Below are 27,159 nucleotides of genomic sequence, written 5' to 3'. Positions count from 1 at the left end.
ACTCACCTAATGACATGCTTGGTAACGTTACCCTAGAAACCATTTCGACAGTTAAGCCCGTTATAGTGGAATATCATTGTGGCGCATTGGATACAAATTATATCTGCTCATGGAAAGTCTTCGTCATAAAAAACATCATATTATTTTAGAGATTTAATAGAAGAGAGGTATTGATCTTATTGGTTACTTTTGACCGGGAGACTATTTATGAATGGAACTCTCCCGAGTGTGGGAAAACGAGATTAATTCACTATCGTTTTTGCAACAATAAAAGATGTAGCTTGTCGATATCTGGAATGAATCCGAGCAATAAAACTGTGAAGAAATCTCATCTCTGCTGATTGTCGAAACAACCCAAATCCCAATATCCGTAAAGCTGCAAAAACTAAATCGAATTAAAACCTTCAGCAATATAACAACAAGGTAATCCATTACCCGTGCCCAGCGGAAGATATCGCCTCATGATTTGATGAAAGTATCTTAACTTAATAAGGAAAGAGGTCGGTAAGATTACTGCACATCTATGCCATTGAATTTCATTCCGCCACAGAACAAGACCAGGTAATCTGCCACAAAACGAGAGGACGGTGATTGAAGGGGTTTCTTTAACGCCAGTCAAACGTGGATCCCTGAAATTGCTCAAATGCAAATTAATATATTAATGTAATTCAATGCCATTTATAGCTGCAGTATTTGTGGTGTGGAGAAACTCCACAGAGCAGGTAGTCTCGTGTATGGCGATCGTTCACGTGGAGATAATAGCGCTACGACTGTTTTATCACTTGAGCGCGTACACTGCTGGACAAATGAAAGTATACATCTGTGTTCCATGGTGTCTGAAATGAGACAAACTCAAAATGTATATGTCAGAAATCAGTTGAAGTTAAGCAACGTTGGGCTCAGAGAGTCCTTGGATGGGTGACCGTGTGTGATAGGTTGACTCCTGAGAGTTTCTAACACTTCAGTACTGCCCCACAACAAAGCAAATGTGATACATGTGGTTTCACCTAAGGCAAGTGAGTTTGTTCAAACCTGCCTCTGTTCAACAGCAGAACATGGGTACCCGGTGGGATAAGTCATGTGACTATAACCTTCTAACGCCTCAATGGCAAATTCGGTTATCCGGGGTAATAATAATCAAATTGTAGCTCTTTGAGCGTGTACCTCCGCGGTGCGGAATTCAACGCATTACAAATGCTCTTATTATTATTTATTATTTATGTGCTAGGGGTATCATAGCTGTGTCTGGACCGGGATCTGGATCTGCTGTGTTTCGGCGACTGGTTTCAGCCAGGGTGCGTTTTGATAACCTTTGTAATTTTTTGGTCAAATCCAATTTCAAGACTATACTTTCTTTGCCAAACAGTTTAGTTCATGATGATAGCGCTGGATCGCCTTTTGACACGGGCCCCTAATACTGCTTACCACATAAAATTCAATACTAATTAGTTTTCTGTGGACTCCATTAACGGAATCAGTGAGTCGATGCACATGAAGTTTTCGGTGAGACAAATATTGACAAACGGGGAGATTTCCCTATTTATCTTTTTAAAACCTCGCGCAATAAATAATGTTTGCAATATAACTATAAATAGTGAGACGTTTTGTGTAATAGAAATGAAGAAATCCTACTCCTCTGACAGTTTCTATCAGAATTTTGACACATTGCAATACATTTTCGCAGAATTTGGTGAATCGATGTGGCTTCACGATAAATAGTCAATCAGGGGTAAATACATGCAGTTAAATATGTATGTATGTATGTATGTATGTATGTATGTATGTATGTATGTATGTATGTATGTATGTATGTATGTATGTATGTATGTATGTATGTATGTATGTATGTATGTATGTATGTATGTATGTATGTATGTGTATGTCTGTGTCTGTCCACTCACTCACACACTCACACACTCCACTCACTCTACTCACTCTACTCACTCCACTTACTCCTCTCACTTCACTCATTCACTCACTCACTCACTTTACTCACTGACTCCTCCTCACTTCACTCATTCACTCACTCACTCACTCTACTCACTCACTTACTCCTCTCACTTTATTCATTCACTCACTCACTCTACTCACTCACTGACCCCTCTCACTTTATTCATTCACTCACTCACTCTACTAACTCACTCCTCTCACTTGAATCATTCACTCACTCACTCTACTCACTCACTGACTCCTCTCACTTTACTCATTCACTCACTCACTCACTCTACTCACTCACTCCTCTCACTTCACTCATTCACTCACTCACTCACTTTACTCACTGACTCCTCTCACTCCACTCATTCACTCACTCACTCTACTCACTGACTGACTCCTCTCACTTTACTCATTCACTCACTCACTTACTCTACTCACTCACTTACTCCTCTCACTTCACTCATTCATTCACCCATTCTACTTACTCACTTACTCCTCTCACTTCACTCACTCACTCCTCATTCAATCACTCACTGAATCCTCTCACTTTACTCATTCACTCACTCACTCACTCTACTCACTCACTTACTCACTGACTCCTCTCTCTTCACTCACTCACTTCACTCACTCACTCCTCACTCACTCTACTCACTCCATTCACTCCTCTCACTTCACTTCACTCACTCACTCACTCCTCTCACTTCACTCATTCACTTACTCACTCACTCACTCATTCACTCATACAGTAAAAAGTGAACCAACGTTAGAACAGTTCCAACTGAAATTCAGATTAAGGAATAATAGTGACGGAGTTATGTCACTATGTAGACAAGAATGTGTTGCTAGTTGTCATCCTCCATACCTAGATCCGGATTATTTACTGTATTGTATGTTTCAAAAACGTATAAACATCACACCAAAATTAAACGAGTCCGAAACACCTCTTCCAAAACCAATCAATCCGCAACTACAGAAAAGTGTCAGGTGAGTGATTCTTTGAAACATACTTAATTCAGATTTTCAGCTTCATGTCGGAGGAAAGGCTTATGTGATGCAGGTATTCAACCTTCAACACTTTCGACAAGTCTAGTGATGACAAGGTTTCCTACCTGAGCCAATCTTGGGTTTGAACCACCGATCCTCGACCTCACGACCTGGTTCAGTGTGATGTATGTTGCCCTATTTGAACGTATATACTTTACCGACGTGTGTTAGTCAGCCTACAAGTTGACCGTGTCTGACCCCTCTAGACCAAACCAATCAACCTTTCACATACCGTATTGTATGTGTGAAAGGTCAAGGGAGAAGATAGTTTCAAGATGTCTGCAGCCTTGGAGAATTAAAAAACGGATGATTAGGTTTTCATCTCACAGATGTGTCCGAGAAAAGATCAATGAGGCTATCCCTCGCTCTTCCCGCCTCCCCCTCTCTCAGCCAGTCTTCCTCTCTCCCGTTCCGCGGTTCTGAACCGAACTGTTCATTTCCCATGATGTCAACATCACTACCTCCAGTGATTCTTGCCAACCATCTGACAATCATGTCCCGCTTGGTCGAATATCATAGTCTTCAGTGTTTAAACTCCTAGAAGGACATGGTGCTCTCTAATCATCGACATTTGGTGTATTGATTACAGAATGATGCTTGAGATCTCTTGAGAATGGAGAAAATCTGGGTTCTACGAGACCTTGTGTATTTGGGGTAATTGCCTTGGTGTAAGTTGCCAAAGTCTGTTGGTGTGTTTGTATTTCTGTATTCCTACGGGAAAGATATTAGCATGGAAAAGACTATTAGTACCATCCCCTACTCATAACCAGTTCACATTACTTGCCGAGATTGCTTGAGAGGTCATTCGCGCGGAACCTCTGTGGCTTCAGAAGTTTATATTTTGCTCAACAGCAAAGCGATGTAATGTGAATTGTGCTTATTGTGTTATTGATACAAGTGACAAATATCATGTTGTGCCACAGAATGCATATGTATAACCTGTGTACCACAGCATGCTATCTAACCTTAAATGACACAGGGGTCATGACAAAGTATACGATCATGTCAGAAATCAATCATTTTGTTGTCCTGAAGTATGAAAGAAACACGGTGACAAGTTTGGTTAAACACAGCTGAGCACCGACAAATACAGTTTAGCATTTCTTTGGCGGGTGTGTCATGATAGCAAAATCACGAATTCTATGCTACTTCTTTAATTAAGAATCTAATCAGTTCATGTAAAGTAGAGTGTAACATTTATTTCATATATATGTGGCTGCCTCGAGTTTTCATTATTTATAACTACGTACTAATCAAACATCAATGAACCTTACTGAATGCCCGAAGAAGAATACAGGATTTAATCATCATTATCAGACATGAGTCACATGTAGAACCTGTCATATGAATTTTATTGTTGCTACTGAAATCTCTTGAGGGATATCGATCGTCAATCAGAGTCAGTTTTCTAATTTACACACATTTAATTGTTGTCTATAACATCTATCATAGGTAGGATGTTTGCCCATGGCTGTATCCTGAGACTTGATTGTGAATATGTTAAACTGACTGACTGACTGAGTTTTGGTTTAACGCCGCTTTTAGCAATATTCCAGCAATATCACGGCGGGGGACACCAGAAATGGGCTTCACTCATTGTACCCATGTGTGGATTCGAACCCGGGTCTTCGGCGTGACGGGCCAATGCTTTAACCACTAGACTACCCCACCGCCCCTGAATATGTTAAATCTCATCGAGGTCTATCCTTGATACACTGTGTATATGTATGATATCCTACCATGTTGTAATGGTAAAGAGTGAGTGAATGAGTTTAGTTTTACGCCGCACTCAGCAATATCCCAGCTATATGGCGGCGGTGTAATGGTAAAGAGCGAACGTTTACCTTCTTAGAATTTGCTGAATATACCTTAAAGATTGTTGGTCGGGGTAAGATCGGGGTTTGAATCCTTTGCTGTTATGTAATTCCTCACTCAGCAATTTTTTTTATGAAACGCAATAATCCAGTATAGAAAATATTGGATCAGACAAAAACATTGATTGCTGAAACAATCAACGCCGTGTGGGTACAGTATGAAACAGTCAGCTAAATGAGTCCAATATAGAAATCGACGTCGCACCTTACTAACAAGATACATGTAGGCTGTTAGGGAACAGTTCTAACACGGGTTTGGTACTACTGTCAAATACCGTAATGTCTTCAGCAGGTGAAAATCGTACCGATGAAAACAGGGTCCATAAGGGACCGTTCGTAATTTATGGCTGGGGGGTTGGATGATGAATTTTATGGAGAAGCAATGTTACCCTCCCCGACCCCAAAAAAAAAAAAAAAAACAAAAAGAAAAAAAACAAACAAACAAACAAACAAACAAAAAAACAAACAAATATATACGTACCAAGTAAAAGCCAACCCTACCCACACCATCCCCTGCATCTCATGTACAATATCAATGACAACAACCCCTAGTTCATGTGTACAACATTGATGGCCCCCTACCTCCCCAGAACAAAGTGGGTAACCCCCACCCACTTAAAATCATCATCACCCCCTAGTTATAAATTATGAACGGTCCCTTAAGGGCAAAAGCAAATATTTTCCACTGCCACTGTCTTCTCACTACATACGATCACTTCTCAACGTCTCACTGTTTCCTCACCACATGCGATCACTACTACACATATTTCACTGTCTCTTCGGGCGGTGGGGTAGCCTAGTGGTTAAAGCGTTGGCTCGTCACGCCGAAAACCCGGGTTCGAATCCCCACAAGGGTACAATGTGTAAAGCCCATTTCTGGTGACCCGCCGTGATATTGCTGGAATATTGCTAAAAGCGGCGTAAAACTAAACTCACTCACTCACTCACTGTCTCTTCATTACATACGATCACAACTACAATATCTCAGTCTTCTCGCTACATACGATTACTTCTCCACGTCTCGCTGTCTCCTCACAAAATACGAACACCACTACACATATTACTGTCTCCTCACTACATACGACCACCACTTCACGTATGTCACTCTCCTCACAACACACGACCACCACTTCACGTATGTCACTCTCTTCACAACACACGACCACCACTTCACATATGTCACTCTTTTCACAACACACGACCACCACTTCGTATGTCACTCTCCTCACACACACGACCACCACTTCACGTATGTCACTCTCTTCACAACACACGACCACCACTTCACGTATGTCACTCTCCTCACAACACACGACCACCACTTCACGTATGTCACTCTCCTCACAACACACGACCACCACTTCACGTATGTCACTCTCCTCACAACACACGACCACCACTTCACGTATGTCACTCTCCTCACAACACACGACCACTACTACAATCATTACTGTCTCCTCACAACACTACTAGATCACTTCTACTACCACGTATGTCTCTCCTGAACGGCCACTACTACAATATCACTGTCTCCACACAACACAAGATCAGTACTACACGTGTCTTGAAAAGAAATACAAAATGTTTTTATTTCTCACAACTTCATGGTGTAATAATGCTAATACAGATTTCCCCATCACTGAATCTTAAAACAGGAATAAATGGCAGCTGTAGTTCTTCATACTGGCGCCGGTCCCAGTTTCCAGCACCTGGGAATAGTTATGATAAATGCCGATGCATCACGTATTAATTTTACACGAAGATGTGTGAACAGGACCTTATCATCAGACGGGACAAAGCTTCAGTGAATCTGATATTATATGAAACACTGTTTGAAGGCCACACGAGACTTTCTGTCCATTTTCGTTTTTAATCATAACATCCCTCTAACCTTATCTTGATTTATAAAGGGAATTAAATTCAGAGACAGGAATGGTTGTTATTCTTTAGATTTGCTGACAACTGAAAGTAAATAACAATTATGCAGATATTGATCTTGATGGGCCCACAGCGGCAAAATGGCCAGAGGTGACGAGATGATGTAATGGGTGACTATATGAATAATATCACAAGGATAATTCACACAATAAATGAGAGATTTATTCATTCATTCATTCAATCATTCATTCATGTACATATTTATTTACTTATTTATTTATATCTTTTTATTGTTTTAGGGGAGGGGGTGTCACATAGCAGTAAAAAACGAATTGTTGTTGTTTAGATTTTAGTCAACACTATCCAATATTGATTTCACCATTTCACCACAAGTTGTAACCCTTAAGAGAAAGTCCATAAGTTGTAAAACAAAAATGAAAAATAATGAATATTTTTTTCTGACGACAAGTTGTTATCCTCTAGAAAAGAGCAAAAAGTCAAACCCAATTCGTCGTGCAGCATTATCAGATATCACCATAAGTTGTAACCATAATATTTCAACCCTTAAGAGTGAAAGGGGCACATTTCAACCTAGTGAAGGGGCACACGAATTGCAACAACAACAACAGCAACATAAAGGCTTCGGAACCGTTCCACGATCGTGCGGATCAGGTTCCATTCTCACTATGTCAAAAGCATAAATATACTTCTCAAACACAATAGTGAGGACACCGGGTGTTCCCGAAAGATAAGCATATCCTACCCACCGGTGGGACATATCACAATCACACTTCAAACAACCCAGTGCTTAAGACACACCATACACTAAGCACATCAAACGAACCATTCACATCTCATATGCATTAGAGCTCTCATATGAAATCGAGTTTTCCTCCGCAAATTCCAGCAATATTATGGTGTATGACGCTTGGGGTTATTGAAAACTTGTACCCATATGAGGAATCGAACCAAGGAGTTTTGACGTGAAGATCGAACGCTCTAACTACGAGGCTACCCACCGGCCCCATGTGCAACAGAGAATGCATATGCCAACTTCAATCAATATCTGAAAGTACGTTTCGTTCTCCCCAATTCTACCCCTACCCCATCTCCCCCTTCTCACACTACCAATACACCATACTGACACACCCCGCTCCTCCACCGCAGTCTGGATTACAATGTAGAATTACTCCTGGTTACCTACGTGTCTTCTGTCTTAGGAAGCAGGGACTTTGATGGACAAGCTAAGTGACTTTCATGGTGGTATGTCATCCGACACTGAGCGCCCGAGCTGATTGCTCACAAAAGAAATAACTACTCGACTAGACAGGTCATGACTAGATCAATTACTGACGGACGACACACTTCTGGAATATTACTGACTGCGGCGTAAAATAACAAGCACATGGCTTCAGCCACAACATGAGACACAATATACATTCATTTCTCAGTCTGTAGAATCATGCGGTACAGTCAGCTATGTCTCGTCAGAAAATGAAAAGAGGTGTCCGCAAAGAAGTCGCCTCAAAGATATTTTTACCAGATCGGACCAAAAACAATTACACTTTTTATTGCCTGTGTTGAACTTTACAAGTGTACTTCATTAATCTTTTACAAAACCTTCTATTTCAGAAAACGCCTCACGGCTGTGTGACGTCGGTGGAGTTTGGGCGAACAAATCAAATTACAACGACTGTTTGACTGTATACGAAGACCACCACCATGTTGATGTAAGTATACCCTCCTGTCCGCTCTCCCTCAAGCTGGAGTTTAGTAGAGGGGCATTATTTTCAAAGAGCCTAATCAGACAGAAGTATATATCAAGCCAAGAATGATGGGGTTCGCATGAAGAGATCGACAGATGCAAGTTAGAGTGAGGGGAGGTTTAAATCACTTTTAGCAAAATTCCACCAATACAAAACTGTACAGTATGGGGCTATGACGGAGTTCGCATATTACGCCGGGAATCGAACCCAGGCCTTTGATTTGAATTATCTCGAGCGAACGCTTGAAACACCACAATCACCCTGCGGATTCATTCTCAATAGAATTGTTTATCATGCCAGGGGAATACAACAATCCCTGTTTATACTAAGGCAGACTTAATGGACATTGGGTGATCAAAATGGCAAGTGAATGTGGACAACACCGGCTATGTGGACAACTTAATGACAAACTCCCTTAGGTAAGCCTGGGATGAATGCTCTCAACATTGACCACATGCCATGTGTGTTTCACTAAATGACCTGTTTACGCTGAAGGTAGAAGGTACTGAACGTTAGATATTAATGCCATATACCTGTACACCAGTGACTGGCAGCATGAAGCACGAACCCAGGCCCCGATTTCTTGAAACAAACTTAAGTTAAAGTTTTACTCAAATTAAAGAAAACGCATAAAAATGCATTTTCCAAAATTAACTGAAATCGATATTTAACTCAAACATAGGAGACAATTTGAGTTTAGTAGGTAGGTTACTTGAGTTGTTTGGGGTTTTGATTTTAGAAATGCAGCTGAGTTAGATATTCAGCGGTTTCAAATTATCAAACTCATTTTGAAAATGAGTAAACACTTAAGTTTGTTTCGAGAAATCAGCTCCATGCCTCCGGCTTGACGAGTTACTGTCTATTACCCAACTTTAACAACAGGACGTGAAGTTTTGATGCACAATATCGTTAAATCAAAGTGTCCACAGTTTAACAATACACTATAGCAGGGGCTGAAGATTTTATCACAATTTGTGGGCGGTATGTTGCATTCATTCTGTAAACCACATTTGCCCATGAACTGTAAATACGCAATTAGATTTGAACTTCAGAAACTCATGCTCGTCCTGAGAGGCGGCTAACGGAATCGGTTTGTCTTGTTCGATGTCTTGGTTTTATGCATGTCATCCTACCGCATTTGACTACATGGATGGCTTTCCATCACTGGATTGTCTGGTCCAGACGCCACTATTTACAAACCATCGTGATACTGCAGCATCAAGCAACAACAAAAAAATACAAATTTAAAGCATAGTGTTGTGTTCAGATACTGGTGTCACTACTATAAGACAATGGCATTTGAGGTTCTATATATGCATATAGAAGTTGGTATTCATGTGTAAGACAAAATATTATGGATGTCAACTTCTTCTTTATTGTATACACAACGTTTCTGAGCTATTCCTTGCCCCTTCGTCAGGCGAATGATAAAGAAGTTGACATCCATAATATCTTGTGTTATAACATGGTATTTGGTATGTGTTTATCATCTCCAATCTCAATTTACAACAGCTCGGAGGTCTGAACGATACATGCATAAATATAAACAGAATAAAAATATTTGTCAGGAAAGTTGCAGAATTGGAGTTTAGTGTACGCCGCTTTTAGCAATTTCTAAACAATATCACGGTGGAAGGACACCAGAAATGGCCTTCACACACTGTGCCCATGTGGGGAATCGTACCCGGGTCTTCTACGTAGCGGGCGAACGCAATAACCACTAGGCTACCTCACCTACAGATATAAGAAAACTAGATATTATTTCAAGTCGGAAAGAAAATTCAGGGCGGGTGGGAGATAAGAAACTCAGAAATAGATACGAAAGCCTTACCTGTTCTTGTATATCTATTTCAAACTATAAAGCTCACGCCCACAAATGCATAACGTTAGTGCGTAGATATCAGATTTTAATATTTAAAAATATTCTCGTCGCCATGTTGCTCAAACTACAAACTACAAAGCTCACTCCCTACATATAAAAGTTCCTTGATTAGCACAAAAGCATAAAGATACTTTAGTGTGTTGATAACAGTTGCAAACTTAAATCATACTTTCAAAGTGTGTTCCTTTGATATAAAACATTTTTTTAGTGTGTTGTTATTCTCATCGTCATATTTCTCAAAGTACATAGCCCACGCTCTGACATATAAATGATCCATTTACATAGCACAAAAGCCCAACTTTACTGTGTTAACAGTTTTTATCCAAAACCTATTCTACACAATATTGCTCAAAATACAAGGCCTCACGCCTTCACATACGTTATGACACTCCGTTAAACTTTAGGAGTGAGTAGGATACGTCAGTTTCAAATCCTGTCCGCCGAGTGTCGATTCTAACACTACCATTAACGTTATCATGTGGTTTCTTCATCAAAGATGTATACTAATGTCTGTTAACAGAAGAGATTTGAAAATCGACTCTCATTAACTTTTCAAATAGTTTCACTAATGTTGCCGTTGGAACAGTTTAAACTATTGAAAACTGTATTATCAAATTAACTGCTAATGTCAATGATTTAAAAACTTTATAATGTTTCTCAGAAACGCCCTCGCAAGAAGGTTTTCCAACGATTTTGTTAAATGTCACACATTCCGAGTCCTAAGATAGATGAGCTTCCATTGAAAACCGTGGGCACGCCAAGGTTGTCTGAATAACTGTAGGCGGTCACTGTGGAAAGTTAGCCCCAGTTGGGTTCGAATCCCATATTTACCCTGATTACCTAATTCTGATCCGTGGTTTATCATCACCATGCGACCACTCTAACGCCAATGTCCAGAATAACAATGGACTTTCGCTCAATAGATACGTTCTGGTATATCTCAAATACTGTTTAAGTACCGTCAGTGGTATACCTCAAATACTGTTTAAAGTAGCGTTAGTAGTATACCTCAAATACTGTTTAAGTAGCGTCAGTGGTATACCTCAAATACTGTTAAAGTAGCGTCAGTGGTATACCTCAAATACTGTTAAAGTAGCGTTAGTAGTATACCTCAAATACTGTTAAAGTAGCGTTAGTGGTATACCTCAAATACTGTTAAAGTAGCGTTAGTAGCAAATACTGTTAAGTAGCGTATACCTCAAATACTGTTTAAGTAGCGTCAGTGGTATACCTCAAATACTGTTAAAGTAGCGTCAGTGGTATACCTCAAATACTGTATTCAAATAAAGTAGCGTCAGTGGTATACCTCAAATACTGTTTAAGTAGCGTCAGTGGTATACCTCAAATACTGTTTAAGTAGCGTCAGTGGTATACCTCAAATACTGTTTAAGTAGCGTCAGTGGTATACCTCAAATACTGTTTAAGTAGCGTCAGTGGTATACCTCAAATACTGTTTAAGTAGCGTCAGTGGTATACCTCAAATACTGTTTAAGTAGCGTCAGTGGTATACCTCAAATACTGTTTAAAGTAGCGTCAGTGGTATACCTCAAATACTGTTTAAGTAGCGTCAGTGGTATACCTCAAATACTGTTTAAGTAGCGTCAGTGGTATACCTCAAATACTGTTTAAAGTAGCGTCACTGAAATACCTCAAATACTGTTTAAGTACAGTCACTGGTATACCTAGAATACTGTTAAGTAGTGTCAGTGGTATACCTCAAATACTGTTTAAGTAGCGTCAGTGATATACCTCAAATACTGTTTAAGTAGCGTCAGTGGTATACCTCAAATACTGTTTAAAGTAGCGTCAGTGGTATACCTCAAATACTGTTTAAGTAGCGTCAGTGGTATACCTCAAATACTGTTTGGTATACCTGGGGAATACTGTAGCGTCAGTGGTATACCTCAAATACTGTTTAAGTAGCGTCAGTGGTATACCTCAAATACTGTTTAAGTACCGCCAGTGGTATACCTCAAATGCTGTTTAAGTAGCGTTAAGTCTTTACTTACTCATTCACTCATGACATTTCTCTTTTAATCAATGACATCGTCATTGTCTCGCCTTGTCGGAACTAAAAATATATAGTCATTGAAATGTTTAAGTAAGGTATATTACTGGGTTTGTATTGGAGCAATCAATTCATAATGCGTGCTGATTGCTGTTTCAATTTGTCCCATGTGACCAAAGCTGGTCGTTGGGGGGTCTATATTCAATTAATCAGGCTGGATCAGGCGAGGAAGAGTTATGGTGAGGAAGAGTTTTTTGTATGTCAACTTCTTTATTATGAGGAACACAACGTTTTGGAGTATATGCCTACTCACGTGAATGGATGGTATGAGAGCATATATATGTACATTTAAAAGAACAACCAAACTAATAAGAAAACAAAGATGCAGGCTGAACAATGGAAGCCAACAGTTAACTGGCGTTGATATATGATTGGCAAAGGACAAACGTTAGCCACCACTTAACAGTTAATTAGCGCTGAAAGGACGCCAACACTTAACAGCTACTTAGCGCTGAATATAAATGAGCACTTAACAGAGAAATTCCTTCACGTTGCATTCCTCATAATAAAGAAGTTGGCATCCATATAAACTCTCTTCCTCACCTGATCGAGCCTGAGTGGAAGACAACACTTAACAGTTACTTTGCGCTGAATATAAATCAGCACTTAACAGTGAAATTCCTTCACGTTGCATTCCTCATAATAAAGAAGTTGGCATCCATATAAACTCTCTTCCTCACCTGATCGAGCCTGAGTGGAAGCCAACACTTAACAGTTAAATTAATTCACCTGATGAAGGAGTGAGGATAAACTCCGAAACGTTGTGTTCCTCATAATAAAGAAGTTGACATCCATAAAAACTTTCCCCTAATGTGTATCACTTCTAAAAGCCATTCAAAGACCTCGACCAGCTGGTTGACTGCATGCCATCGTGCCCCGCCAGTGTCAACTGTTGCTCACAGCATATATCGATTCTTTACTATCTGCTATCATGTAGCTGAAATATTCATGAGTGCGGCGTTAAACTACAACATTAAGATAGAAACAAATTTCATATTATTGCAAGTCGGATATTCGTTATATTGAGATAAAAATTAATGAGAGTCAGTGAAAACCACTGAAACTATTCAGTGTTATAGGGAACACATACGCTTGCGCGCCAGACAGGGGTTGGTTGGTTGGTTGGTTGGTTGGTTGGTTGGCTGGTTAGTTGGTTGGTTGGTTGGTTGGCTGGTTGGTTGGTTGGTTGGTTGGTTGGCACAAATCCATCTATATGGCGGCGGTCTGTAAATAATCGAATCCGGTCCAGACAATCCAGTGATCAACGTCACGAGCATCGATCTACCTAATTGGGATACGCTGACATGTGTCAACCAATTCAGTGTGCCGGACCATCCGATCCCGTTAGTCACCTCCTCTTACGACAAGCATGGGCTACAAAATATCAATTCTAACTCGGATCTTCACGGGTCACCAGACAGGGGTACAACAAGTACTAACTTTTAACCTCTCTTTGTATGACGAGTCGCGGATCGAACCTTCCCCTTTTCGGGGATAATGTTTGTACACCTGACCACAGAGGTAGTTTAATGCACACATACTGAATTTAAACTAGCGGTTAGCATCTAATCACTATCTTTAATATCCGGGTTTTAGCTCTACAGAGCTTCACGCTATCAGTCACTGGTTTGTGTGGCCCGACAGCGGTACATTACTATTCATACAGTTGTGGTCCGTTATGAAGGCTTTAATCCCACGTTAGGGAGTTTGTCAATATACTAGCCATCCGTGAAGGCTTTAATCCCCATGTGGGTCAATATACTTTTAAGGCTTTAATCCCACCGATCCCGTTATTTTAACTATCCGATCCCGTTAAGGTATACATGTATTTTAAAGGCATGAGATTCGAGATTGTTGAATTCCTGGCACACAGATACAGAATCCTGATACCATTTGGCCTTGGTCCGGTAACGCGGAAGTACCGGGTTCTTCATATAGGTACATTGAAACCCATGTCTGGCGTTCCACCCTCTGGAGTATTAGATTGTCGAACAGCGATATAAAACAAAACACCCAATTAAGAACCACCCGATTATCTGATTATCTGCCAATATAGATTCCAGTGGGTGTAAATACTAAACCAGGGTGAAAATTGTGTAAATGATTCACAAAAATCAGTTAAGACACCAGGTGTTGGCGATAAGGGTAAGCGTGTCACGTCCCACATGTTGCTGCCGCCTGTCCCACGATTTGCATGAATCGGTGTTTGTCTATTGTCTAGTGCATCACGTCAGTACCTCTGCCAGATAAAGTACATGTCGACAATGAATTGCCGTTATCTTTCCAGGGCTTTACACCGGACAAACTCGGAGTCAGGGTCATCTACAACGTCGGATTCACCGTAACAACAGTGGCCTTGGTAGTAGCTCTTGTAATATTTCTGTACTTCAGGTAAGTCGTCCGAATCGAATTGTAGTGTTCATTTCTTGCCAGTGAACCATTCAATTTACATAAATCTTGACGCTGGTAATCTCGAAGCTTGAGTTTAATCCGTCAGTCAGACGGACAGACAAGTAGACAGGTAGACTGACAATATATTGTCGGACCATGGGCCTATAGGTCATACCTATACGTGGACCATCATCTACCTGTCTCTTTCAGATGTATGTGTGCATATGGTATTGTGACGAAGCATAATAAAATAGAGACATAATATCATTAGTAGTAACAAAGCTTAATATGTAACATGTATCAGCACAGCAGCTGATTGAACATATGTGGTTTTAAATATAATCCAGTGATTGGATAAGCATACGATATCTGTTTTGAGTTTATATTCCTGTGAACCGAAAAATAGGCTAGCAGTCTGTTGGTCATCAGTCTGAGTGTGATATAGACCTCTAAAATGAGTTTGAAGGCCACCTGTGGCCCAGGTGTCTAACGAGCTGGAAACGCTAAATTTGCCTAAATCGATGCTCATGATGTCAATCACTGGGCTGTCTGGTCCAGACTGGATTATTTACAGACCGATCAATGAAATCAGCCCTCGTCCGTACTTACGCCATTTTACAAATAGCTGTGTCCTGATCCGTCATTGACTTTATATAACGTTTGATGTTTGTTCCTTGCGTAGATCGGTGCTCACGCTGTTGATCACTGGACTGACTCGATTATTTACAGGTCGCCGTTATATATACTGGACACAAATAGTTAGGGATATATGTAAATTTTGAAATTATGAACAATGATCTATTTATTCATTGACACACTGATAAAATATAAATCATAAAAATACCAGTATCCCTAACTTATTTTGTCCAGTATAGTTGGAATATGACTGATTTCGGCTGCAAACATCAAACAAACGTAAACATGGTAAATCAGATCTGGCGTTCTTATCCTAACCGTGATATAACCGACATGATTTTCAAAGCAATTTGTATATGAATTTTGATAAAATTATAACATATTGTACATATGCTTATATGCATTAACATCTCGTTGCAGGAGTTTACGATGTTTACGAAACAAGATTCACTGTCACCTCATCGTCACATTCATCTTGCAAAACGTCATGTGGGTGTTAATGCACAACACCTTGCTGCAATTATGGAGGTCGAAATACGAGGTAATCCCAGATATAGCTGATAGTGTTATTATCTTGAACAATAGGTGCGAGGCCCTGAAGATGCGTGAACACGTCCTCCGCGGATGTGAATCTGGAAACGGTTATACGATTAATATCATTAATGATTCAGCATCTGCTTCCACGGGAGATATCGCTTGGATGAAAATGCATTACATTGTTTTCCACACGTTTGTTACGCCACTGTTGCTTGACGTCACATTGTTACGTCACTGTTGCTTGACGTCACAATTACGCGATGTCATTCCATTTGCAATTGATTATAGCTGCTTAGTTGTTCCCTTCATACCCATGGCATGTGTTTCTGCTGTTACCAAACTGAAAAGATGATAAATAGAATGGTTGATAAAAATGTCATCCTCGAGCTATTTTGGATGAATATCTTTTGCTATTTTATATGATGAGTGAGTGAGTTTAGTTTTACGCCGCACTCAGCAATAGTCCATCTATATGGCGGCGGTCTGTAAATAATCGAGTCTGGTCCAGACAATCCAGTGATCAACAGCATGAACATCCATCTGCGTAAGTGGGAACTGATGACATGTGTCATCCAAGTCAGCGGGCCTGACCACCCGATCCTGTTAGTCGTCTCTTACGACAAGCATGGGTTACTGAAGGTTCATTCTAACCCGGACCTTCACGGGTTCTATTTTATATGATTCTGACAATCATCGTTGAAGGTCTTTCGTCTCGACAAACATCGGTTTTGTAAGGTGGGGTAGGTGACGTTGGAGGATGACATATATACTCATGCCAATAATGGTTGTCATTTCCCCTCCCCACCCCAACCCCACACACACCCCAAACACATCGGGAATACTTTATATATACTCATGCATGGTTGTCACCCCCTGCCCACACCCTCTCCAATAAAACAAATTGAAGGGGGTGACAACCATTATTGGCATGAGTATATAAAGTAATAAATGAAATTTGCCTTTTTTTAAGTAAGGCTTTCAGGCGTATGAAACCGTGGCGGAGAAAAATATGATATCACACTGTTGTTACAGATATTACTAATCACTCTAAACCGTCATTCTGTATACTTGTGAGCATGATCGTAAGGTTCCATTAGTCAAGGTGATCATTTTGCATATCTGGCCCCTCACGCTTGTGGAGCTTATAACACGTATTTGGAACTTTCTTCAAGGAGCGGTCTCTGGGGTTGTATTAGAGAAGCATCTTCGTTGTTGTATTAAGTGTGTGGTTGAGCAAGTGATAAACGACTTGAACTTAAGTGAAACAACGAATCAGCAAAGGTGAAATTCTGAAGTGATTAAAGTCTTAGACGTTGTCAAATTGAGACCCACCAACACGGTTAGAGGCCGACAAACCAAAAATGTAATCTGGGTAAATTCGACGGGTAATTATAAGGATTCTGTCACTACAGGATATGCGTTAGGAAGGAACAGGAATACAGTGTTTAGATTTCAATGTACGCTCTTGCATAGTAGTTGAAATACGCTTCAAGGATAAATGGTGTTCCATTTCAGTTAGTGAACAAGAGAAGTGGAGTATTGTCTACTTGTCAAACATTACAAGAATGATAAGTCTACTGTATGGTTAAGTACATGACCATCAACCTCCCGTTAGGTATGCGGTGCAGAGCCCTGACTCACACACACAGCGTTCAGTTGGGTGCCAAAATCGGATGATCAATCTGAGGTTCAGGAGGTAGGAGAATTTGCCGGCCACTTGTGTAGCAGGGTTACAAATTCAAAGACTTCCTCCTGGACGGGGATGATAGGCATGGACCATTGGAACACGCGTTTGTTCGTCCATGCAAATAAAGGGTTCAAGGTTCGGGGCTCATGGTCATCTATGCAAGGGTATTTTGTGGGTTCGTGGAGCCAGTGGTGGTCAAGCTGTGGTGTAAACTCCCTTCGTGTAGGTGTGACAGTATTCTATGATCATGAGTTCGAACACAGGCAAACTGTGGCACAAACATGCGAGCGAAGCAAACAAATGTTGGCAACATACTTCCCTCGCTTCGGTTCAAAAAATATTTTTAATATCAGAACAAAATATCGTCCCCACAAAACGCAGATACGCATTTTCTCACAGGGCTGTGCTCTCAGACTTCCAACCTCACATTTAATAATCACTCACGTAAAATATATTTTATTCAACATTTTAAGCGCCACTCGTGCCACATCAAATCGTTCTTCGCCTCCATTACCCCTGCCAGCTTCCGGTTCAACAGAGTGAAGGAACAAGAATAAGCAGAAATTGAAAAGAAATATTATATGCCTAATTTTACCATTAAACTGTTGAAGATTATTTATCTTATCTGCCGTCGTTCTTGTTAGAGTTTTCGTAACATGTATTCTGAAAACACACTTCTGACGTAGCGGGTGAATGAAACGAGAGGTAACTTTCCATATTGCGGACATGTGATTCAACAGGTATATTCAGATCTACCTCCCCTGTTTCTTTTCTACTACTTTTGAGGATATGTTTTCATAAGTCATTTTAACTATTCTGAAAACTCCACATGTTTATGTGGAGAAAGGAACATTATTCCGAACACATCTCAGCCCGGAAGCATATTTATCCGGACGACACCATAAAGCTTCTGTTCGCATTACAAGGTTTTACTGTCGCCACACCTAAATATGTATTCATGACGATATTATATTGTGTCTTTCCAGTGGATATGCAAGATCATTGTGACCCTGTACAACTACTTCCACGGAACCAATTTCTTCTGGATGTTTGTGGAAGGGTTATACCTGTTTACCATCATCGTGTGGGCTTACTCTGCAGACAAGATCAAGCTGTGGCACTACATGATAGTCGGTTGGGGTATGTCACAGATATAACTGTTGATTACAGGATTAAGTGGTTTTGTGAGGCCGACTTGGGAATGTATGGCAGAATATCGATGAAGTACGGAATACTGTAGGGGACATTTTCGCGTTCCCTATGTTCGCATCATCCGGCGACTTCGACCTTGAAAACATTATGTTAACTCTGATGTGTCCACATTTCGGATGTCTCGAAGTAAAAGTTGTTCCCTCTGCATTTTGAATTTAGTCATCTCCATGCGGTTGTATCGACCCTCAGACAACTCGATGGAAGAAGTTTGCCACAGCAGTGTTTGAATGTTGTATCTATTGAGACGGGGCAATAATGATACAAGATCCTACAGATTAGGGAGGGACGAATGATCGATTTGGGCCAAACTCTGCTTAGGGGCAATATATGGTTGTCATGTCTAGCCAGATTAATGTATCAACCATAAATACCTTTTGTGAGATCTTTTGAGAGGGTATTGACCGGACTGTTGGATAAGGGACACAACTGTGTGAAGCTAATAGGCCACTGTGTCCCGACAGCTGGAGACATCACCGGGACAATGAGTGCGTGAGTGAGTGAGTGAGTGAGAGACTTGGGAATGTATTGGGGGGGCTTATGGAGCTGACAACACAGCAGATTTGTAGGAGTTTCTTTTGCAGATAGTGAATGCTTAACTGTAAATACAAATAATTCACAACTGCTTACCTTGATGTTTACAACTGTTTTCTGGTTTTCAGGGATACCTTTCATATACACGATTGTATGGGCCGTGGTCAGATCGACGCTAGATGACTTCCAGTAAGTGCAGACCACATTTAACGTTGTCAGATGGCTACCAGAAACGTTGTCAGATTGTCACCTTGAAAGTTGCCTTAATGCTTGACTAAGTCAAATAATCATACATACCTTGTTTGCCAATGTTGGAAAAGCATGGGAGGATCCCTCACCCAGTCAAAGCCTCCAGCCATCCTGAACAACAGTTCATGCCACTCTAAAACCCTCTTTACCTATACCTGCCCTGCCCTGCCCTGCCCTGCCCTGCCCTGCCCTGCCCTGCCCTGCCCTGCCCTGCCCTGCCCTGCCCTGCCCTGCCCTGCCCTGCCCTGCCCCGCCTCGCCCCCGCCCCGCATAGGCACCAACCCAGATTAATGAACAAAACGATACAAATCACTGGGAATCTACACACCTTAGGCAAAAATAGTAGAGTTCATATGGATCCAGGTCCATCTTGCCTATCCTCTCCTGATTGGATTTGCTTTGGACTACCTGTGAAGCTATAAACAGATTTTTTGCGTTCAATAACGTGTCATTGAGTGTGTACCGTGTGTCTCATTTAAGAAGGGAAAGAATTTCTGATTCATGAACGTGATACTCATCAGGGTATTAATTACTCAACAGACTAAATTTCATTTTCATATTTTTTATGTTGGTCAGTAAACCAGCCAAAAGAAACTAAAAAAATCTTTCATATTGTAAACATGAGATTTAGGGTTTCCATTTTTCACTATATGTGGTCTGTGTGTAATTCAACTCTGAATTAGCTATGAGATACGTTTAAACAAAAGTAATATGATTGAACGATATTATATACATTGAATCGAAGCAGGGAGCTGCCGGGTATGATAGTATACAATTACAATTATTATAAATATCACATTGTGTGGTTTCAAATGTACCAGCTACTCGATTACGCGCCCGCTATGAAGCAGCAATAACGATGATCAGTCAGACATTTGTGGCTGATCCGTTTCAAACCGACTGCAGAGAATAAACGACCCGCTTCCTGTACGTGTAAAGGGGAGGCAGGGTGGCCTAATGGTTACAGCGTTCGCTGGGCACGCCAAGGTCCGGGTTTGATTCCGGGTAGAATGCGTGAAGCCCGTTTCTGTTACTCCTGCCTGGATGTTTTAGCTTAAATATTGCTAAAGGTAGCGTAAAACAGCACACACGTGCATGTAGTCAGTTCCTTGCTATGTAATAGTGTGATTTGCCTGCCGTTGGTCGAGAAAGCGAGCCGTCTCAATTTGAAGTTCGTTGGATTCCTACAAACAATATATTACCATAATTACCATGATAAATTATCATCATGGACTCGTAATAGGACTTGGGACTATTCCTGTTTATAATCCAATACTTGCTCCGACAGGTGATTTCGCCCTTGCGAGATCAAAGAATGAATGAGAAGAGATATTGCTTTCCTGATCACCTACTTGCTGATTGATCTCAGCGTTGGTTTGAGGTTCACATACCCAAATACATACAGAAATGAGTGTATTTTGGACTAAATTTTACTTCAAAACATTTAATTCCCTCCATGCGACGTGGTAACAACCAATCTTGGAAAACTCGTAATTTGTGAGAGAATAACTCAGTCCAAGATTAAATTGCATTGACTTAATATATAAAACGGACTTCACAGTACGATTATCATTTATTGACGTAATAAAGTTTGAGATTGGTGGCATTCTTCACGGATTAAACTTTGACCGATTTACCTTTGCGAAAATGAATATCGTCCAACATACATTGAACTGTTGAACACATAAATGCAATGTTTGGTAAACATGTTTTTTACAAAATAACTCTGCTTATGTTTCAGTCTAGAATATGTGTTTTAATTCGAGTGATGCACAACTGTTATTCTTAGTTCAAACCAGGGTATTAGAATTAATCCGGTGTTTGTTTCCCTGAGGGGTGACATGTATTGTATGATATATAATACCTCTACGTCTTTTGGGTGAAGGTGGTGTAGTCTTGTGGTTAAAGCGTTCGCTCGTCACGCCGAAAGCCCGGGTTCCATTCCTCACATGGGTACAATGTATGAAGCTCATTTCTGGTGTCCCCAGCTGTGCTGTTGCTGGAATATTGCTAAAAGCGGCGTAAAACCAAACTCACTCACTTTTGGCATTAAATAAATCAACATCTGTAGATGAGAGCACGCTAACTCCATGGCAAGGTCGAAAAGTCTTCTGTACTCGATTGACCCGCGAAGATCCGGGTTATAATTGGACTTCAGCAATCCATGCTTGCCGTAAGAGGCGGCTAACGGGATCGGTTGGTCAGGCTCGCTGACTGGGTTGACACATGTCATCGTATCCCAATTATGTAGATCGATGTTCATGCTGTTGATCCCTGGATTGTCAGGTCCAGATCCGATTATTTACAGACCGCCGCCATATAGCTGGAATATTGCTGAGTGTCAAACTAAAGCTCACTCACTCACTCAAGCACTCAAGACATTATTTTACGATGGAGATATTGAAATTATCATGTCGTTGTATGGACCTTCAGTTTGCAGTGTTTCTGTAGTTGTTTTCAACCAAATAAAATGGTTGTTTGTCAAATCCAGTAAAATGCTTTACATTGCAAAATGTTTATGGGTAATCAGGTATGTAGTAAGATATATATTGGGTTTTAGTGAAAACGGACCCCAGCGAAAAAGGCCCAAAAAATCGAGAAAACGGCCACCGCTGCTAGAGAAAACGGCACATAAGCCTAGAAAAAACGGCCATTATGTATAACAGAAAGTTACATGTAGTTTATTTTACTTTTATTCATCTCTCAGTCAATATTATAATAATATAACAATGATAACACCGTCTCTCACATTTCTTCAAAGAGGCCGTTTTCTCTAGGCTTAGGGTCCGTTTTCTCGTGGGCGGTGGCCGTTTACTCGATTTTTGGGGGGTCCGTTTTCGCTGGGGTCCGTTTTCTCAGTATCCCTATATATTGACACAACTAACTGATGCGATAGTGATGTGATTTCAGCAAATACAATAACACATCATTCAAATATGGTTCTAATAGGTCGATACACCATTGCAATCGCCACGCTATTTACGTTCTACTAAAACGACAAACCAATCGGTCTTCTCGCATGTACTTCCGCCCGAGAATCCCGGGTTTTTTTATGTACATGTTATCCATTCACTGTTTCGTGACATGTTAAAGATTGAATCGTGCGGTATATTACAGGTCTGTCACATTGCTTGTTAACAAAATGCATGCATGAAAATTGCGTGGGCCGGTCGTAAATTGACCATACTTACTTTTCCATGACCGCTAGCGCCGAGACGGAGCCCAGTCATTACAAACGAAAGGGGTGCTATTCGCCAATCTGCTGGTTCGGGAATGACACAAATAAATCACAAATGATCACAATTTCATGTAAACTGCGTAGTAATCTTGTCGTCCCACATCTCGTGTCTCTTCAGTTGGATTTCATCTTCCTCACTTCATTTTTTATTCATTATTTCATGTTCCAAGAATAACGGTACTAAAATACATTTTATATCGGTCTTGTGGCCGTGACAGAACATCGATCGTAACAAATCTCGTAAGCTCCAAGCCCCCGCTCAAAGAACAGGGTCCCCCTTCACAAAGCTATCGTAGCGCTACAACTGTCGTACTTCCTATACCATAGTACAGGTTACGACAGTCGTAGCGCTACGACAGCTTTGTGAAACTGGACCCAGACGTGCATGTACTCCAGCACGAAACATAGCAGAGTTACATCCCTTGCGTACCTTGACTGTGGGTTCGAATCCCGGGTCGTTTCGATTATGTTTCGTGGCTTGGGAGTGAGTGAGTATGGTTTTACGCCGCTTTCAGCAATACTCCAGCAATATCACGGCAGGGAACACCGTGAATGGGCTTCACACAAGTGGAGTGGTTGAGTGGGTTAGATGGCTCACTTTCTGTGCTGGCGATTAGATGCCTGACTCTGTGGGTGTGGGTTGGAATCCCGTATGAGACTAAACCCAACTAAAGTGCTAGAATCTGTACTTCACAGAGAAAGTGTAATCCCAAATATAACATGTGTTACATTTGACAGCTTTCTAAATGACACTCTATTCATGATCAAAGTAGGCTTTAACATAACTCACTGACTGACTTAATGGAGTCTTTGAGGTGGAGTTTACGGTAAACATGATTCTGCCCACAATAAGATAACATCCAGAATCGCCCAAAAGTTTGAAGCAACTTCCGGTTGTGATCGTCATACTCTTACTCAACTGGCTTCAGAAAAGAACAATTTTAGAACTTGACGTTGTGAGTAACGTCGCAGCAGTATGCCAGTGATGCAACGACGACACTTAGATCATATATACACATGTACAACACAATCACAAAGTCACCTTTAACAGCAATTTGTACATACACATTTACGTATTACAGCATAATTCACAGTTTAGAACATGGGCTGTTACAAGATTATTTACAGTTTAAAGCACGGCCTGTTAGCCAAACTTAAAAATGCGTACCTGGTTATGCACGTAAACAATTTTAGATTCAAGGACAATCCTTTTACTTTTCAAACTCTTGAAGAAAACAAAGTTTCATTTCAGACAGGAATTGTATAAGCCTTTATCGAATTTCAGAATACGCTGGGAGCAATATGACTGCTCCAAGCAATTGCACGCATATCATTGCTCCACACATAACGATGTGTAAATTAGAGAAAATGTCTGAAAGCAGCGAAATGAACGCTGCCAAGATTCATTATCATGAAGATGACCCCAGAGCCCTCAGTCACGAACCCAATTATTGGTTTTGGTCAAAAAGACTATTCACGTTTATATCTTTAAAATCACCATGCAGTTGATATTTTCATTTTGAAATAAACTAAATATGCCTGCAAGCTGATCAATGCCGCTATCAGAATTTGATCTATGCTGACATGTGCATTCATATTATTCATGGAACTCGTGGCAGTGAATTGCACGGACTCGAGGTTCAATTCCGCTACCTGTTTCGACCTAACAGTGCCATTTACGAAAGATGAAAATTTGAGAGAAGATATGTCGAAATTCAGCATTAGTGTTTGTCATTAAAGTGAAATGTGCGACATTGTCATTCAGATAGGATGACGATGCTATGTAGGTCAAAGAAACAAATTGGGCTTAAACATCTTCACATGTGTACGTTTGTTTCAGGATAAATCAGAATCTGGTTACTTTGATTTTGAAGGATACTTAAAGTGTCCATACTTCTATTACCTGTACGAAAACCATCGCAGTTTCGGTGTCTAATCATTAAATGAGTGAGTGAGTGAGTGAGTTTAGTTTTAAGCCGTTTTGTGGCAATATTACCTGAGGATATAAAAAAAAGCTTAAAAATATGGGAAGGGGTCATTGCTTTTGTAGGGTGGCATGCCGGGTAGGGTGGGTGGGGCACTAGCTCTGTACATAAATTTGATGGGGGTATTCAAATTGTACAAGCTTCTCCATAAATATCATCATCAACCTCCCGTTTTCGAATTAATATGGAAACTAAGGGACGTAACTCTGGTTGCCACGTTGTCGAGACCACTATATTCACATGTTTGAATGGCAATGACTCCATTAGGATTGTTGTTTTGTTATCCAGGTGTTGGCTGCCATCAGAGACACATTATGACTACATACTTCACGTCCCTATATTCTGGGTCCTGGTGGTAAGTTCATGACGTGCTTGTACTGTCAGTATCATGAATACGAGTTGTTCAGAGAACTGACGAAAGAGTAGATACAACACAGGTTTTGATAATTATGTATATTGGTCAATTAAACGATTTAACCTTTTAGCTCAGTGGAATCTGTTTCGTTGGATAATCGAGATTTAAAAAAAAAATTGCATATTTTTCCAGGTACACAGGTTGACATGTGTAAAAGTATACAGTTCAATACATACGTGTAAGGTTCATAATACTTCAGTATAATTGTACAGAGTCAATAACATCGTTACATGTACAACGAGATAATTTACTTACTCAACGGTTCTGAATAGCATGTGTAAACTTGACCATAGTTTTAGGAAGTTGGGTTCCTGGTCAAGATTAATGTGTACATATTTTGTGGTATTATAATATTGTATGATTTGTCTCTTGATGTATGAAACATTTGGAATGAAACCTTTCTTACTGCAGTTGTATATGATATTCTTGACTAAAATAATTATCGCATTTAATGTATAGTTATGCTTTCCTTTAATCCCAAACATTACCTGGGAGTTAGTAAGACTCAATTCTACGTCTACAGTTCTGAGCCATATTTTCATTTCACACCATATGCTGTCCACCATGTCACACTCCCAGAAGATATGATAAATTGTTTCGTCATGGTCGTTGCAAAAGGTACACATAGTTGATTTTGTAGAGGAAATGTCTGACTGGCAATATTCCGTGAATGGTTCTGTACTGCAACCATCTTAACTCGGTGCTTGTAGTTCATTTATTTGCGATCGAGTTGAAACATTTCAAGTCCGAACAGTGTGAACCAGTGACGTGTTCCTACGTATATAGCAGGGGAGTTGAACAAAGCGTGAATCAACTAACATATCATATACTTCCTGATATCCCAGGAGAGTGTTTGTACATTTCATTATAAACGGATACACACGATTACATAATTTACGTCCGGATAAAGTAATGAATGTTGAATTTGCATAACATAAAACTGCTCGTTTAACGCCATCATATTTAAGAAAGTGTGTTTCTAGGGTGTATAAGGCACAAAATTCTTCCTTAGAATAATATCTCCCGTTTTCATTCAATAAGTCGTTTGTGAATATTATACCTTGTTTGTCCCAGATTTTGTAAGAAATAGTCTTATTTTCAGCTTTTATGTTATCATTATTCCAAATACTTTGAGAGAGAAGGGCGCATTCAGTTTTTTCATGTCCTTTGTATCTACTAACAATATTAGACCAATCTTTAAAGACTTCTATCCAAAATGGGTTTGAAATGGCAGGAATCATTCTAATTTCGATATATGTATTATCTGATATCCACAATACATTCTGGCTGTGTAATCTATGCATTAATAATAATTTGATGAGGTACTTTGTAATCTCTCTAAACATTTCAAGTTTTGCGAAGATATAACATTTTAAGTCCTCGAAACTTTAAGTCCCCCATATTCCGGATTTAGAACAACAGTATATCTTTTACATGTACATTTATCTGGCTTGTTTCGCATATTTTGGAAATTGTCTATAACAGTTTCAGGTGGTCGGGGAAGGGCAGAAAACAGATGGTTTAACTTGGGCAGGAGGAGAGATTTTAAAACTGATTTTTCCATAAGGTGTTAGATTTCTTGCTAACCTGATGTTCATTAGGTGTTTTATTTGTAGGAACTTTTCTTCATGATTTAATTGGCTCATGTTGTCCATATAAGTATCGAAGTCTATTCCTAACAGTTTGAAATCGGTCTGAGACCAGTCAAAGTTCCACGCCTTACATAGTTTGATACGAGATCGTTTCTTGGATCCTGTCCAAGTTAGTCTTGTTTTTTCTACATTAACCTTTACACCAGAAAAGCGTGCGAAAAGTTGCAGGGTTTTTAAGA

The 27,159-nt window shown here is 40.2% G+C and overlaps 1 protein-coding gene across 1 annotated transcript in view; it reads left to right on the top strand.

Moving 5' to 3' along the window:
- The window catches only part of LOC124260619 (corticotropin-releasing factor receptor 2-like), a 177,224-nt gene that overhangs the window by 132,640 nt on the left and 17,425 nt on the right, over window positions 1-27,159 (top strand). The window contains exons 3-8 of the mRNA XM_046694940.1: window positions 8,364-8,461; window positions 14,735-14,838; window positions 15,895-16,015; window positions 18,685-18,838; window positions 19,570-19,630; window positions 25,202-25,268. Of these exons, the coding sequence (XP_046550896.1) occupies window positions 8,364-8,461; window positions 14,735-14,838; window positions 15,895-16,015; window positions 18,685-18,838; window positions 19,570-19,630; window positions 25,202-25,268 (605 nt within the window). The remainder of the gene's footprint in view (window positions 1-8,363; window positions 8,462-14,734; window positions 14,839-15,894; window positions 16,016-18,684; window positions 18,839-19,569; window positions 19,631-25,201; window positions 25,269-27,159) is intronic.

Source organism: Haliotis rubra, unplaced genomic scaffold (assembly GCF_003918875.1).
Source record: "Haliotis rubra isolate DU_JTF1 unplaced genomic scaffold, ASM391887v1 Scf77, whole genome shotgun sequence".
NCBI classification, from domain to species: Eukaryota; Metazoa; Mollusca; class Gastropoda; order Lepetellida; family Haliotidae; genus Haliotis; species Haliotis rubra.
This window is presented reverse-complemented; position numbering and strand designations above follow the sequence as displayed.